This window comes from Protopterus annectens, chromosome 4.part0, assembly GCF_019279795.1.
Source record: "Protopterus annectens isolate FY-2018-M chromosome 4.part0, PAN1.0, whole genome shotgun sequence".
Lineage (NCBI taxonomy): Eukaryota > Metazoa > Chordata > Ceratodontiformes > Protopteridae > Protopterus > Protopterus annectens.
The window spans coordinates 606,344,169-606,360,609 of record NC_056733.1 but is presented as its reverse complement, the minus strand read 5'-3'; the positions used below and the strand labels follow the sequence as shown (position 1 = coordinate 606,360,609).

Genomic DNA, 16,441 nt, shown 5'->3' with positions numbered 1-16,441 from the left:
CAGTATGTTGGTACAGACATGAGGATATGAAATATAACTCTCCAGACAGTTGTACCACTGCTTAGAACTCTGGATGGTGTCACCGACTGCACTGAATGCTTTCTGCCACATAAAAGTTTAAACTCATCAGAGTAGCAGTTATAATTTTCTCTGGAATTTTATTGCTTCCAGCACAGACCCCTGACTTTTCCTCTGCACACAGTGTCTTACCAAATTTTTTGCCAGGTCTCTTGCTGAGATTCCGATGACAAAAAGTTTGAAAGTTTGATAACAGAAACTGAAAGTATGAGAAAGGAGAATGTATAGTAAATCCAAAAGTTGCTGTTCCTTAGAGTGCTCCCCTCATTCTTAGGTAGAGCAATCTCAGACTCAGTATGTATATGTGTGTATATATATATATATATATATATATATATATATATATATATATATATATATATTGCAGGATTGTGGGAGTATTGGTGGGTGAAATCTTCCCTTCAAAAGTCTTCAGTGGTGTTACAGCAAGATTCAAGACTTGCAGGAGTGTGGGAGTATTGGTGGGTGAAATCTTCCCTTCAAAAGTCTTCAGTGCTGTGGTAGTGTATGGTTGGTTACAATCTAGACTTTATTTTTCACTGCTGTAGTTATGGGTTTCACACTTTCAGCAGAGAACTATTATCCTCTGGGTGCATAGAATGTGTTACATCTCTTGTGTCCTGTATATGAACAAATGCCTCTTTATAGCATCTTCACAACAGTAGTTCCTAGGGTGTGAGGGTTCTGCTTTTATTAAGCAAACATTTTACACATGGTCTTCACACCCCACATTGTTTTCTGTCATGAGTAAATATGTCATCTCTTGGTTTATACAGTCAAAATTCATTACACTAGAGATAGAGCTCCCTCTAGTGCCTGATGGCTTAGCATTTATTCCATAGCCACTTGATCATTAGTCCAAGCATTATATTCAGTCCTGACTAGTCCATGGGCCGGGACATTTTTGGTAGGACAGTCCTTTGGGGCTTTGACTCCCCCCTTGCCACTGCTTTTCCTCCTACCTGGGTATTGCTATGCTTGGGAGTCTTTCTAAGTGTAAATTGACTGTAGTGGGCCTTCTTGATCAGCTTATTTAATGAGAATTGACATATCTGTAATGACTGTCAGCTGAAATCTAGTATGACACATGGTAATGAATGTATTCACTTCAGTTGTCCACAGAGGTCTGTTAATTGTTTATTTTTCACAAGAAGAAATAATTCACATTTGCCTGTTTTGCTAATTAATGTTGAAATGATATAAAACTGACTACAGAGTTTGTTCTTATTCTTTGATGTGTGTTTTGTTTTTCAGACTTGGATTAGTGACTAAGCTTTACACATTGAATCCAAAAGCCATGAGTGTTATAGAACTCTATGGTATTCTAGATCCTGCAACACGGGACTGGACTGATGGAGTATTGTCAAACATATTCAGAGAAATTAACAGGCCAACGGATAAGAAAGAAAGAAGGTAATTGACATGTAAAACGTTTAGTATTTTTTTTATGTTTCTGAAAGTTGTAGACATTTGTAGTCAAGTTAGTAAATACTCGAGCACTGTAAAGAAAATGAAAATTACTGGTCATGAATTTTAATAATTAGTAGCAGTAAAGTAACAGATAAGCAAATTGCAATGAAGCTGGTCCACTTTTCCATCATCAGAGCTTCCATCTGCAAGGGTGGTAACATGGCTTTATGTCACATCTTAAGCACAGGTGATTCAGCTAGGGAGGAAAGCTGAGGAGGCTAGAGTTAGCTATGGCGGGATTAAGGATTGGCTACTGTTAGGTGTACTCTCTGTTAGAGACTGGGGCTAATATTATCAAGGCTACCAATAACACAGTATGAGTGAATGTGTAATACTTACATGTTCAGGCACATGGTGCAGGTATACCGATGTCATTGCATATATCCTCACCTAAGGGTTTATTCTAGTTAAAGAAAATGAAATTAGAAAATCCATTAGAGCTTACTGATTTTCTTGGCCTTTGGTTGTGGCAGTGGCAGGAAGTAAGGAGAGTAAAGGTAATTTTTCAGTCCAGTATAAATAAGGAGTAGCATTAACACATTTACTTTATTTATTTCATTTTGATGACCTGGGAAGTCCACTGGGCAAAGAAGAGCTTCTTTTCAGTGGAGGCCTGGGAGAAAAGCTCCATAGGCAATACAACACAAGTATGCAAAGTTCATAGGCAATTATAAATATGGATAGCAAGTATAATACATACATTATTCAGAGAGTAGAATAGAGTACAATTGATGGAATGCATATAAATACAGAGTAGCAGAAGTTTCAGTGAAAGAAAATAAAATATTGTACATTGAGTCTGTAATTAATTTAAACATTTGGAGAATTGAGGGTTTCTTTATATAAGGAGCAAATAAAGGCAGAAATACATTGACAGTAAGCAAGTGTATATAGTAGAGTAGGTAGCATGTGGGAAGAAATGCCAGTGAGTACAGATTAGATACAAACAGACATTCAGAATGACATTCAGGCTAGTTATTGAGGAGAGCATTAGCAGTAAAGCGACTATTTCAGAAGTACAAAACTTTAGTGAAGTGGAGTATGGGGCAGAATAGCATAACTGCTAGTTGATTGCTGTGACGGGACAAACAAAATATCAAAGCTTTAGTCACTCAGAAAGATGTTCATTTGATTGTTTTGGAAGCATTTTGATGTTTTTATTTCACCTGATAGGTGGTTTTACTTAAACGTCATGTTTAAAACAGCCAAACAAAGTTTTATTTCCACATAAAAAAGTGGTTGCATGTATCCTTGTCACATTTAAGGCATTAATAGTAATAGTATTGGAGGAGGCATGTACAAAGGTAGTTTGGAACAATTTTTTTGTTCATAAAAGAGAGTTGGCACGCACAAGATGCAGACAGACACATTTTATGTAGAAATAAAACTTTGTTAAACATAATCTTTGTAAGTAGAACTCCATAGACACAAGGAGACCATAATAAGTCTGATGGATTACAGTTATAGCAGTACTATATAAATTGTTTGACGTTGGTATAATTGGATTGCTTGGTATACCACTTTTGATGGCATTGAACATGTTAGCCAGGCATACATTGAAAACCATGTAAACCATAGAATAGAAATTAGTTTTTAATGAGACAATTATTTTGCTCCATACAGTGGCAGCAGATGTTCTAACATTAAGTACATTGATGAAATTCAAAGGATACAGATGAACCATCAAGGAACTTATCCATTATTTTGATGGAGTCTGAGTGCCAAATCAAAAGCCTTACTGCATCATTTATCATATATCACATTATGCGTATGGAGTCCTCATAAAAGTACATGCATCAAAACAGTAGAAAATAATTTGATGTAAAGCATTTTGGGTGGGATGAGCCTCTCACAAAAATAACATCCTCTGCTGTTTATATACAGAACTATGAATTTGAATAATCACAATGAAAGGGAATTGGTCTAAGCTCTGCATATGACTGTTTACCTCAATCTGTGATCACACATTCTCCTTAAAAGAGAACTGTTAATAAATGAGATTCTTGACAAGAAGTGATCAGTGAATTGGCTTTCAAGAAGTACTTCATTAACAAAAAGACTGCTTCGACCATCAAAGAAATTAACTGGATTCAGAATGATTAATACTTGTTACTGTACTAGTTGTAATAGTTTAGGATATTTGCTGCATATATACCATAGAAGAAAGGTTAGTAATGTTGCCTTTTGTGGGAGGGAGGTTAGTAGAGGGAAAGGAAACAACAGATGAGAAGTTTGAGAAGAGTTCTAAAAAATTCTGGCCACGTGGCTATAATATTGACATGAGCTAATGAACTTACAATGTCGGCAGTATGTGGTGTACCTTCACATTTGTGATCTCTTGAGGTACTGTAGATCCTGTTATGTGCTAGCGCTGACTCAGGTTGGCATTTGCTTGCAGTTTTGTTGCTTACTTCTTTGACAAGTGAAATTTACATCCTGTCTTACTAGTAGGTTTTGTGTGGTCTGAAGCTAATGTAGCTTGGAGAAGGTGCAACAGAGGAGTTAGTGTCAGTGGTACAACAGGCAGCATATTCACCTTTGGTGCAGAAAGCTGTGCATTCTACTCCCACACCAGGTAGATAGATTACTGATACTGCAGAGGAGCATAAGGGGAGAAGAGTGATACATACCTGAATGTGTTGTCCTTTGGATGAGATGTTAAACCAAGGTCCCATCTGCTTGAGTTGGTGGTAAGTCAGGTGGATGTATAAGATCCTGTGGTACCTACTGAAAAGAGTAAGGGTCCTTTATTTAACAAATCTTGAATATTTACAATATAAACTGCGTAAATAAAATAATAATCGCATTATTTACAATATTATACACAAGCTATTTACACTGACATCATATTCACTTTTTTGCATTCAAAATACATGTATATCTGACCCCCACTGTACTTGTTACAGCCAAATATTATTTTTTTTAACATTTCTGATAAATTCCATTTAACATTATACATAATTTCTTTCGCTCTTGGTTCCAAATTATCCACATAACATTAAATATTTTTATCAGCCTTTTTTAATATCCACTTTATCTTTATAAAAAACATATTCAGTCATATCCATATTAATATTTTTAGATCCCTTAATTTAATCTAAATAGTGATTTTAATCTAACTTAGCCCATAATGTATTAATTATTTTACATTTCAAAAAGATATGTTCAGTAGTTTCTTTATGACAATAATTACACATTTTTTCACTTTTTATTTTTTTTATATGTCATGTTTGCTTCGACTGGTAATTTCCTTTTTGCCAGTCTCCATAAAAAAATCTTGACATGCTACTCTCCTTTTAAATCTGTTATTTCTTGTTTTTATAGCTCTGATTTTCACTTCCTCCAATCCTTTCCATGGGTATACATAAAAACATTTTGTCATTACTTTTATATACCACTTTTTTCTTTCATCTTCTAAATCTTCTATACTTATCTTCCACATTACAATTTTCTCTTGATATGCTTTAATTTCTTTATTCATACATATTATTTTACAACTTTTTAACGTATTCCATAATTTATTTGTTTTGCAGTAATATACTTATTAAATTACCATTTTCTTTAACAAGTTAAGTATTTTATATATAAATATAATGAAACTGCAAATACCACTCACTGGATTTATAAGTCCTAAACCACTATTCTGTTTTGCTACATATGGCACACCTTTCTTTAAGATGAAATCCCCATGTAAAGGAGAAGATAGTATTAATAATGTTGTTTTCAATTGACAATGGCATACTAAACACAATAACTATATGTGAAATATTTCCCAATACAACAGAGTTAGGCAAATAAATCTTTTTTCTTGAAAAAAAGTTTAAAATATTTTTTTTCATAATATTTTCCCATTGTAGTAATACATCTTGTTTTCCAAAAGTAATACCTAATAACTTTATTTCTCAAAAGATGAATTCAATACCTTTAATCCTACTTTCATGCCATAAACCTTTATTTTTTTTCTATGTCCAAACACAATGCTTAGTAACTAGAATTATGTCATCTGCATATGATAACATTATAGGTATATCAACACCTTACTTTGTTCTGTATCTAACATTACCATCTACTGAATTAATATAACTAGTAACTGAATTAATATAACTCCTAACATTCATAACTAGTGAAAATATAATGTTACTAAAAGGACATCCTTGTCTTATACCTCTTTTAATACTTATTTCTTCACTCAGCCATCCATTAATCAGAACTTTAATTTTGTTATGTGTGTATGTTATAACAAACACATTTCTTTTAAATTACAAATTTTGATTATATCTCATAGCATATTATACTGAATAATTTCAAAAGCTTTGTTTATACAACAGATTTTTTATTTTTTCTTGATTCTTAGCATGTGACTCTTGTTCTTTCTTAAAATATTAATTTTCATTCCTTTCTAAATATTTAAGAATTTCTTCACCTAAATTACTGTAACGCTTTTTGAATTCCTGTCTCTTTTTAACTTGCCATCCTTGATAACATTTTATATCTCTTTTTAAATGACATTCACAATTCAAGCCAATTTTATAGAACCGTTGCATACTTATGTGATTTTCCCATAATTCTAACTTTCTTTTTTCACCCTCACCTACCCACTCTACTTTTTAAAATTCTTTTTAGACCTTTTTCTATCTTAACATTACTAACTTTGTTTCTGAATTCTATCCAGATAGCTTTGTGGTCTGAAAAAACTGTGTTTAATGTACCTTCATTTTTATTTCATATCCTTCTGAAAGCAAAAAGTCATCTGTGTTCTATATATTCCGGTACTGTATGTCCATGAATTGTTTTCCATATTCTCAACTTCACACATCTCATAATTTTTATAACCTTTTTTTGCATCATTTCTTTTATTTTTGTTTCTCAAGTTACAATTGAAGTCTTCTATAAAAACTTCCATATTAATATCAATGTAATTCAATATTAAGACAAACATATCTTCTCTTTCTTTACTAGTTGCATAGGCATATCATGCAGTTATTCTATAGGCTTTATCTCTCCATCCAACATCATTAACCACAGTCTTACCCATTAAAATTATAGTAACATTAAGCACCTTAACTGTCTTTTCATAAGAAATACTATTCCTGCATATAAATCTTGTCCTAAATTCCAGTATATCTCATTACACTACAGACATTCTGTTTGAAATCTTTCTTCTTTCATTAAAAATCTTGTATTTTTGAGTAAAATTATATGACTATTATATTTTTACACCAGTCTATAATAGCTAGTCTTCTAATTATGCTCTTAAAACTGTGAACATTCAGTGTTAATATCCTGCAATTACCATTATTTCTAGTTAGGAGAATTTTCTAAGGAAAAAGAATAAAATATTTACTATTTTTCTTTCTTTTCCTTTGAGTTTAATCCAGTATTTTTTCTCCTTCTGGCTCTCATATTTTTACCTATAGAATTATAGAATTTTTCTTTCTCCCCCCCTTTTTTTTTTTTTTTTGCTATATTCAGGTAATATCTTCTTCATCATTGACTTCAGTACCTTCTTCTGTATTTAATTATTTTTGTGTGTCATACCTTTATCATTTTTGAGTGTTTTTTCTGTATTTTTCTATGATTTTGTCCCTGTTCTTCTTCACTTACTACTTCCGTAACCCCTTGTATTTGTTCAGACACAGTAGCTTCATGTATTTCTATTATCCCTTCTTTACAATCATTCCTACCTTATTGCATTTATAACATTTTAACTGACATTCTTTTGCATCATGGCCTATCGCACCACAAATAAAACATTTCCTTTTCGTACAATCAACAATCATATGATCTGATTTTCCACAGTAGAAACATGTTTTGTCATACTGGAAATAAAATAAATAAAATAAAAATGTTTTGGATTGACCACAATATTTAGCAACACCTTTTTGTTCATCTGTATTTATAACACTAGACATATATGAGTGATTTTATCATTTTCCATTTTTAGTACATTACAATCCCAACCTCCACTCCATAAGCCTCTATTCTTGAAAATATTAGAAATGTTCAGTACATCTTTACATATGCTATTTAAATGTATTTTCAAAGTCTCCTTTTCATTTTCTGTTCTAAACTGAACATGTATTCTCTTCTTATTCTCTCTGAAAAAAAAATAACTACATAAGCATTCCATGGAGTGCAGTATTTCTTATTTTCATATTGACTCAAAAATATTTCCATTGTCTGACCATTTTCAGACATATCATCACAAAAAGTTTATATGAATGAAAACTCTTACCTCTGCTGGAGAAGTTCCTAAAGGTGAAATATTATTGTCCCATTCCTCATATCTTTATATTTCCCTTTCTTCCTTGGAAAACAGTTTAATCTCTTCTTTGTTCGTAACCATTTATTTTACTAATGTTCCTTTTTTTGCTTTTTCTTTAACTATATCAGCATATGTTTTTGTCTTACCATCTCCTGTTTTTTCTATCAAAAATACCTATTTGTTTTGAAGTTTGTCCCTTATATCTCCCTATGCCACATCCTTGCCACTCTCATGTTTGTTTTCCTCACATAGTTTCTCTAATAAAACATCCTGCAATCCTCCCAACTGGAAAGTTGTAATAGTATATCCTTCATCACACTGGTTCTCTTCCTGGACCAGCTGATGGTGGAAAATCTCTTCTGAATATGGAAAAGGTTTGCCTGCCTTTTCTTCAACAATGTTCCCTTCTGCTGTTTCAAAAATATTCATAGAACACTTGACCATCTTCTTGCCATTATCTCCAGCCACTGGACCTCCACTAGAAGGTTATGCCTTCATTCTCATTTCTCTGACCTTAGACAGAGATATAGAAGGCTTGACTGCCTTCTCTTCTCTCCAGTTATCTTTCGACACATTTTTAAGCTGATGTGAAGGCTGGACCACCTTCTTCTTCTTCTCCAAATCAAAACTAAACAACTGTTTCAACTCCATTGCTGTAATTTCCTGCCTCTCTGAGCAGCTTCCATGCCAGAAACAGAAGCAGGAAGTGCAACTGCAAAAATGATCTCCCTCACAACAAAAAGAGTAGGGCTTTTTTTATTATAGAACATAACTTAAAGACAATACTTATTTACATATTTACATTATATACAGATATTTACATACCTTTACATTCCTTACAATATATCTTAAACATTTCTCCCACCCTTTTATCCAAAACCAAAACCATATTCTTTTCAAAATCTTCGCCAGTACCCATTTTCCATTGAACTTAATTTGATTGAATCTTTCCACCCATATTGTTCATGAAATACAAAATATTATTCAGTCCATCTTCTTTGCCTCTTCTTGTTTTTTATACCATAAAAAACAAATTCAATTATATGCGTATTTAATTGCAAAACTTTTGTAATCACTTTCAAAATATTACTTTTACATACTTCATTCTGTAACTTTTTAACCTTACACATTTCAAAAAACATGTTCTGTTGTTTCATATCTCTATACTCTATTTTGTTTACGTGTTTTTTGAGTAAGCATATTTGCCTTAACTAGTAACTTTCCTAGAGGAGATCTCCATAAAAAAATCTTTACATTCATGTATTTTTTATACCATTTAAATCTCTTTTTATCATCTTCTAATTATTTCCATGGATCGATAAGATAAAATGTTTGCATAATACTCTGATACCATTATTTTCCGTCTTCCTCAATCTTATTCATTTTTAATTTCCATATTATAATTTTATTTTGATAGTCTTTCATCTCTTCATTTATACTTTCTTTACTTCTACCTGTCTCCATTTTTTTCCAAAAGGCCTCATGGTTAAAATAATATCTATCAGGCATTTTGCTTCTTTAATACCACATCTCAGTGATCTATACACATTCAGTAATGCTGCATGAATTGGGTTTATTAGTCCCAATCTCCTTTGTTCTTATTTCATATACAAGATCCCGCTCTTAACAGGATTCAGCCTGGACCCCCACATCAAAGAAAATAATATAGCTCTCAATTCCTTTCATATTTTGTCAAAATCATATAAATGCCATATACACAATCTTTCCTAATACCAAGGTGTTTATCAAACCTGATTTACTTATATGTAAATCAATTTCTTTTAATTAAGTACTTAATTCTTTAATTGCTTTTTTCCATCCATTCCTTATCACTGGTAATTAATGCAATATCGTCTGCATAAACATATATTATATGCAGTTGCAATTCACTTAATATTTTGTATCCTGCAGTATCTGTCATTTTATTAATCTTATTCACTATTAACATTCATAACCAAAGAAAAATAATACTACTAGCTGGACAGCTATGTCTTATTCCACATTCTCTTTTCAAATCCTCACTTTTCCATCCATTAACATTAATTTTAACATAATTCCTTTCATATACTTATCTACTTACACATATTATTCTTTTACTTATATTATATGCATTCAAAATAGGCCATAATGATTCATGCTGAGGTCTATCATATGCTTTACTTAGATCTCCTATCATGATCTTTGTGTCAACTTTATTAACGTCATCTACTACTTCCTTAATAATCCATAAAAAAATCATGAGTTCCTTTTCTTTTCCTACGAAATACAGTATACTCATATAACTTGTCATCCTTGTTTGTTAATCTTTTAATTATAATTCTCATGAATATCTTATAATCTGTATTATTTAAAGTTATAAGTCTCCATTTTTTATTATCTTTATCTCTTTTTTTCTATATCAGCTTTATGACCCAGTGCATATCTTTTTATAATTTATTCCCACTTATAACCATTCATTCATTACTTCTGTAAATATGGCTTTTTGCCTAATCTCCATTTCATTATACATATGATATTGAATGGCATGTAATCCCGTTGCTGTATTCATATTTATATCTTTCAATACTTCCTTTAATTATTTAATACTTATATTTTTCCGAGTATTCATTGTCATCCTTATTTAATCTGTTTATTTCATATTTTCCTTTTTCAGTCATTTCTTTTTTCACAAACAGTTGTGCTTCATATTCTTTAATTATTTTACATATACCTTCCGCATCCTCACTTTTTCCTCCTTTATTTTTAACTCTCTTATTACTATTTTCTCTTCTTTAACTAATTTACTTAAATACAGTGCTATTTCTTCCTTCTTTCCTTGTAAACAGTACTTTTGTTTATATACCAACTTATGCCAGGAAAGAGCAGTACAGATGTGATGTTTGCTTTGAGAGTGTTGATGGAGAAGTACAGAGAAGGTCAGAAGGAGTTGCATTATTTCTTTGTGGACTTAGAGAAATCATATGACAGGGTGCTTAGAGAGGAGTTGTGGTACTGTATGAAGAAGTCAGGAGTGGCAGAGAAGTATGTTAGAGTGGTACAGGATATGCACAAGGGTAGTGTGACAGTGGTGAGATCTGCAGTGGGAGTGACAGATGTATTTAAGGTGGAGATGGCATTACATCAAGGATCAGCTCTGATCCCTTTCTTATTTACAGTGGTGATGGACAGCTTGACAGATGGGATCAGACAGGAGTCCCCATGGACTATGATGTTTTCAGATGGCATTGTGATATGTAGTGACAGTAGGGAACAGGTTGAGGAGACCCTGGAAAGGTGGAGATATGCTTTAGAGAGTAGAGGAATGAGGGTCACCAGGACTAAGACAGAATATATTTGTGTGAATGACAGGGAGGATAGACAAATGTTGAGGTTGTAAGGAGAAGAGTTGGCGAAGGTGGATGAGTTTAAATACGTGGGATCAACAGTTCAGAGTAATTGTGAGTGTAGAAGACAGGTGAAGAGAGTACAGGCAGGGTGGAGTGGGTGGAGAAGAGTGTCAGGAGTGATTTGTGACAGACGAGTACCAGTAAGAGTGAAAGGGAAGGTCTACAAGATGGTAGTAAGACCAGCTATGTTATATGGGTTGGAGACAGTGGCATTGACAAAAAGACAGGAGTCAAAATTGGATGTGGCAGAGTTAAAGATGTTAAGATTTGCACTGGGTGTGACAAGGGTAGACAGGATTAGGAAAAAGTATATTAGAGGATCAGCCCAGGTTGGACGGTTTGCAGACAAAGCCAGAGAGGCGAGATTGTGTTGGTTTGGACATGTGCTGAGGAGGGATACTGGGTATATTGGGAAAAGAATGCCAAGGATGAAGCTGCCAGGTAAGAGGAAAATAGGAAGGCCTAAGATAAGGTTTATTGATGTGGTGAAAGAGGACATGCAGATGGTTGGTGTGACAGAGCAAGATGCAGAGGACAGGAAAAAATGGAAACAGATGATCCACTGTGGTGACCCCTAATGGGAACAGCCGAAAGAAAAAGAAGATAACATTAATCTTTACTTGATTCTTTTCATGTAGTTACTTTTCATTCTCATAAAAGGTTTTGTTTTCCTTTAATAAATCACTAATTTTTTCTTGACTTAACTTTTTATATATCTTCTATTCCTTCTTTGTTTTATCCTCTATACATTCTCAAAAACATGTTTTATATTTTTCTTTAAAGCTAATCCACCAGATAGTCCAATTTTCATAAACTACTGTCATGCCTATATGATTCCTCTATAGCATATTTATTAGTTTTTATTGTTTTGCACCATCTCTTTTGCATTTGAATCTTTTAATTCCTTTACCTAGTCTTATATATTCTTCTTTTTCATGTACTCTTATCCATATAGCTAAATGATAAGAAAAAAACAGTATTTTTATTCCTTGTTTTGTAATCTTTAAGCTGATGCCATAAAAATAATCAATGTCAGTCATAATCTCATTTCTCCTATATGTCCAATGTCTGTTTTCCCGTACATATAATCTATCACATTTCATAATGTCATTTACTATTTTGACATCATATCCATTCTTCTTATTTATTCTTAATTTACAAGTAAAGGCCCTATTATTATATTCATATTTACACAAATATAATTTAAAAGTTCTTTTTTTTAGTTTCTTCCCTTTCTTTATTAATAACATATACATACAAGACTATAATTTACGAAACACATTTATTCCATTTTAGGTCTAACACATTTACATGTCCCAGTTCAACTAATGGGACATCTAATATTTTAATATTCCCTTGACATAATATACATATACCAGAACAGATTTATTTTCCCATATTCCAAATAATTGATCCATCCCATAATTTTTCAGTTTGCATCCTTTCTTCCTATTTTATAGGATTACATGTACATCTAATTATGCACACCATTCTAATGTATCTATGCTCATGTTAATATTTTTCATACTGTTGACATTTAAAGCCAATATATTCAGTTTTTAACAAATAGAAAGAGGAGAAAAAAGGAGAATTAAAAGGTAAATCTCATCCTTTACCTTTCTTATTTTCTTTTATGGACATACATTTATATTTTCTTTTCCTTTCTTTTGCCCTTTTTCTATAGGATTATTCCTCCATTTAACTGTTTACCAATTCACTTATTCCTCTTCACTTGTATCATTATTTTCTTGCTCTCCTTTATTATCCCCTTCCTTAACATTATTTAATATTGCTTCATATGTCTTGTTCTGATTTATTTTCTCCTGTACTATACATTTTTCTTACTCCAAAACCTGTATAATGTCTTCTCCAACTTGTTGTTCATCATTATCCCATTCTAACCATGCATGCCCAGTATTACCACATTTTTTACATTTTAAATCACATTTCTTCACCTCGTGTCCTATCTTTCCACATATAAAGCATTTTCTTTTATTACATTCACTAACTAAATGATCATCTTTTTTACAGAAAAGGCAAGTTTTAGGCTGCCCCCTGTATTATACAAAACCTGTATTACCATTCACATTTATAACACTTGGTATATGTATTACATTATTTTCCATTTTTAGAATGATCTCACATTCCCATCCCCCAGTCCATAGTCCTCTTTCATCATAAATAGTTGTGTCCATAACATCTTTATATACAGTCAGTAAATGCATTTTCAGTTCTATAGCATCAACTTCTGTTCTGAAATGAAATATTATTCTTTTTTTAGTTTGTCTAAAAAAAGATTGTATGACATACTCTGATTAAGGATACAAGCTCTTTTTTTGTTTGTACTTTTCTCAGTTTCCATAAACTGGCCATTTTCAAATAAGTCACAAAACATTTCTTTATTAATTAGTATGAAGCTCTTGACTGGAGCCCTCTCTTGACTGGATTTGGTGTAGAACCCCATATAAAAGAAACTATAATCATCATTTGTTCCTTTTCATACTTAGCAGGAATTATATAGATGTTAGCAACATAAGCAATTTTTTTCCTGTTACCATGGTGTTCAACAAGTGTGTTTTTTTTCTATATAAAAATCTGTATGATTTCTGAAAAATAGTCATATCCTTTACTTATCTGAGTACATTATTCAGTTGTTATCTGCATTCATTCCTTACAAATATTATTCCTAATATATCCTTATACTTTTCATTGAACACAGTACCTCCTATTATACCCTCAAAACCAAATCCTTTACTTTTCTCTTTATTTATACCTAAACCATTTTTTAATTTATAGTTAACTTTTCATTTACTTCTTCCATCCATACTTTATTTTTAACAGTTAGTACGATATCACCCACATAATAATACATTATTGGCAATTATACTTCCTTCATTATTTTGTATCCACTGCTACTTGACATTTTATTAATTTTCTTCACTAGTACATTCATAACTGAGAAAAGTACACTACTAGCCGGGCAGACCTGCTTTATTCCACATTCTGTTTTTATTCTTCCCCAATCCACCTATTTACATTTAGTTTCACCTAGTTACTTTTATAAACTGATTTTATTACTTGTAATATTTTTTGCTTACATTATATGCCTGCAGAATTCCCCATAATAATTTATGTTGAATATTATCATAGGCTTTACTTATATCCCCTATCATAACCTTCGCTTCTGCATTTTATTTATGATATCAGTTATTTCTCTTATTATCCATAATAACTCTTGACTTCCTTTTCTTCCAACTACATTTTGGTCATATATTCTATCCATTTTTTGTAACTTTTATGTTATTATTCTCATGAAAAATTTATAATTTGTATTATTCAGTGTTATAGGTCTCCATTTTTTTATCTCAACATTATTTCCTTTTTTAAATATAAATTTGATATCTCTTTCTCTTAAATTCCAATTTCTAACCATTCATTTATAACGTCTAAAAATTATTTTTTGCCACTCCTTCATTTCTTTATACATACCATATTAAACTCCATCCAGTCCTGTTGCAAAATCCATGTTAATATCTTTTAGAGTTCTATTCAGTTCTTTTATAGTTATTTTTTTTTGTTCTAAATACTTATTTTCGTTATTCAATTTTCACCTTTATAAATTTGATCTGCTTTCTTCTCTTTTAACAAATAATTCCAATACATATTTTTTAATTATTTCATATATTCCTTCTTGCTCTCTTATTTGCTTACCTTCCTTATTCTTTAATTCTCTTATTTTTTCCTTCTTGTATTATTTTGCTCAAATATGATGCTACCTTTTCTTTCTTTCTTTGTAAACAATATTTTTGTTTCCATAACAAGTTGTTAATTTTAATTTGATTCATTTTATATATTTCTCTTTCTTTTCCATAAAATGAATTTTTCTTCTCTAATACGTCTCTGAATGTTTCTTGACTTAATGTCTTATAGCTCTCTCTTTCATTTCTTCCCTATACATTCTAAAAAAAAAAAAATTGTATTTCTTTTTAAAATTAAGCCACCAAACAGTCCACTTCTCATAAAAGCCTGTCATATTCATATGATTTTTCCATAATTTATTTTGTTCTTCTAAATGCAATTCCTTTTCATTAAATCTCTCTATTCCTATTCCTGTTCTTATATATTCTTTATTTTCCTGTACTTTAACACATATAGTCACATGATCTGAAAATCCAGCATACTTAATTCCTTTTTCTTTAACTTTTAAACTACCAGATATTAAAAAATAATCAATTTCTGTCCTAATTTCATTATTTTTGTAGGTTCGGTGGTTATTGTCCCATACACTTAACTTTCCACTTCTCATAATTTATTTATCCATTTTAACATCACAATTGCTGTTATTTTTTCTTAAATTACAGCTAAAAGCACCCACCACTATAATGTCCATATTTATCCAAACATATTGAAGAATATTTTTAAATATCATTTCTCTTTTTGTTACATATGCATATAAAGCTGTAATTCTATACACATATTTTTCCATCTCAAGTATATTACCATAATTTGTCCTAGTTCCACTGTGGCTACATCTAATATTTTAATACTTTCTTAACATAATATACAGTCCAAGCATGTTTCTTTCCCCATGTTCCAAACTACCACACAATTCCAAAGTTTTTCATTTTGTGTTCTTTCTCACTCTGTTAATTATCTGATATCTTCTAAAGCAGTAATAGGTGCATCTACTGCAGCACACCACCTATTCGCCTCTTTAGGATTTTTCATACTGTTCACATTTAAAGTTATTTTTTTCAGCTTTTAAGAACAGTTAGTATAATAAAGTGTTCTATCCCTTTCCTTTCTTATTTTCTCTAAGCATTATATTTTTGAATTTTCTTTTCCTTACTTTAAGTCTTTTCCCTATCAAATTATTTTTATTTCTTACTGTACACCAGTCAACTTCTTCCTCATTTGTCTCCTCTGTTTCTTTTTCCTTGTTACTTTCTTCAATTTTATGTACAACGTCTTTATTAGTCACATCTTTTTGTACATTTTATTGTATAACCCATTCTTCTATCTCTTTCTTCTGTATAACTTCATTTTCATTTTCTTGCATGTTCATTTCTCATTCTAGCCATGAATGGATCAGTATTGCCACATTTCTTTGTACTCTAAATCACATTTTTTGCATTATGCCCTGTTTTACCACATAAATAACACATTTTTTTTTGGTTTACTATCAAAATGTTGAAGTGGATTCAGTTGAATTCACTTTGACGAAGTCCAGAGGTTGCACGAT

The 16,441-nt window shown here is 31.5% G+C and overlaps 1 protein-coding gene across 1 annotated transcript in view; it reads left to right on the top strand.

The window, feature by feature from the left end:
• The window catches only part of DNAH10 (dynein axonemal heavy chain 10), a 5,879,077-nt gene that overhangs the window by 3,239,497 nt on the left and 2,623,139 nt on the right, over positions 1-16,441 (top strand). The window contains exon 40 of the mRNA XM_044069759.1: positions 1,333-1,491. Coding sequence (XP_043925694.1) covers positions 1,333-1,491 — 159 coding nt within the window. The remainder of the gene's footprint in view (positions 1-1,332; positions 1,492-16,441) is intronic.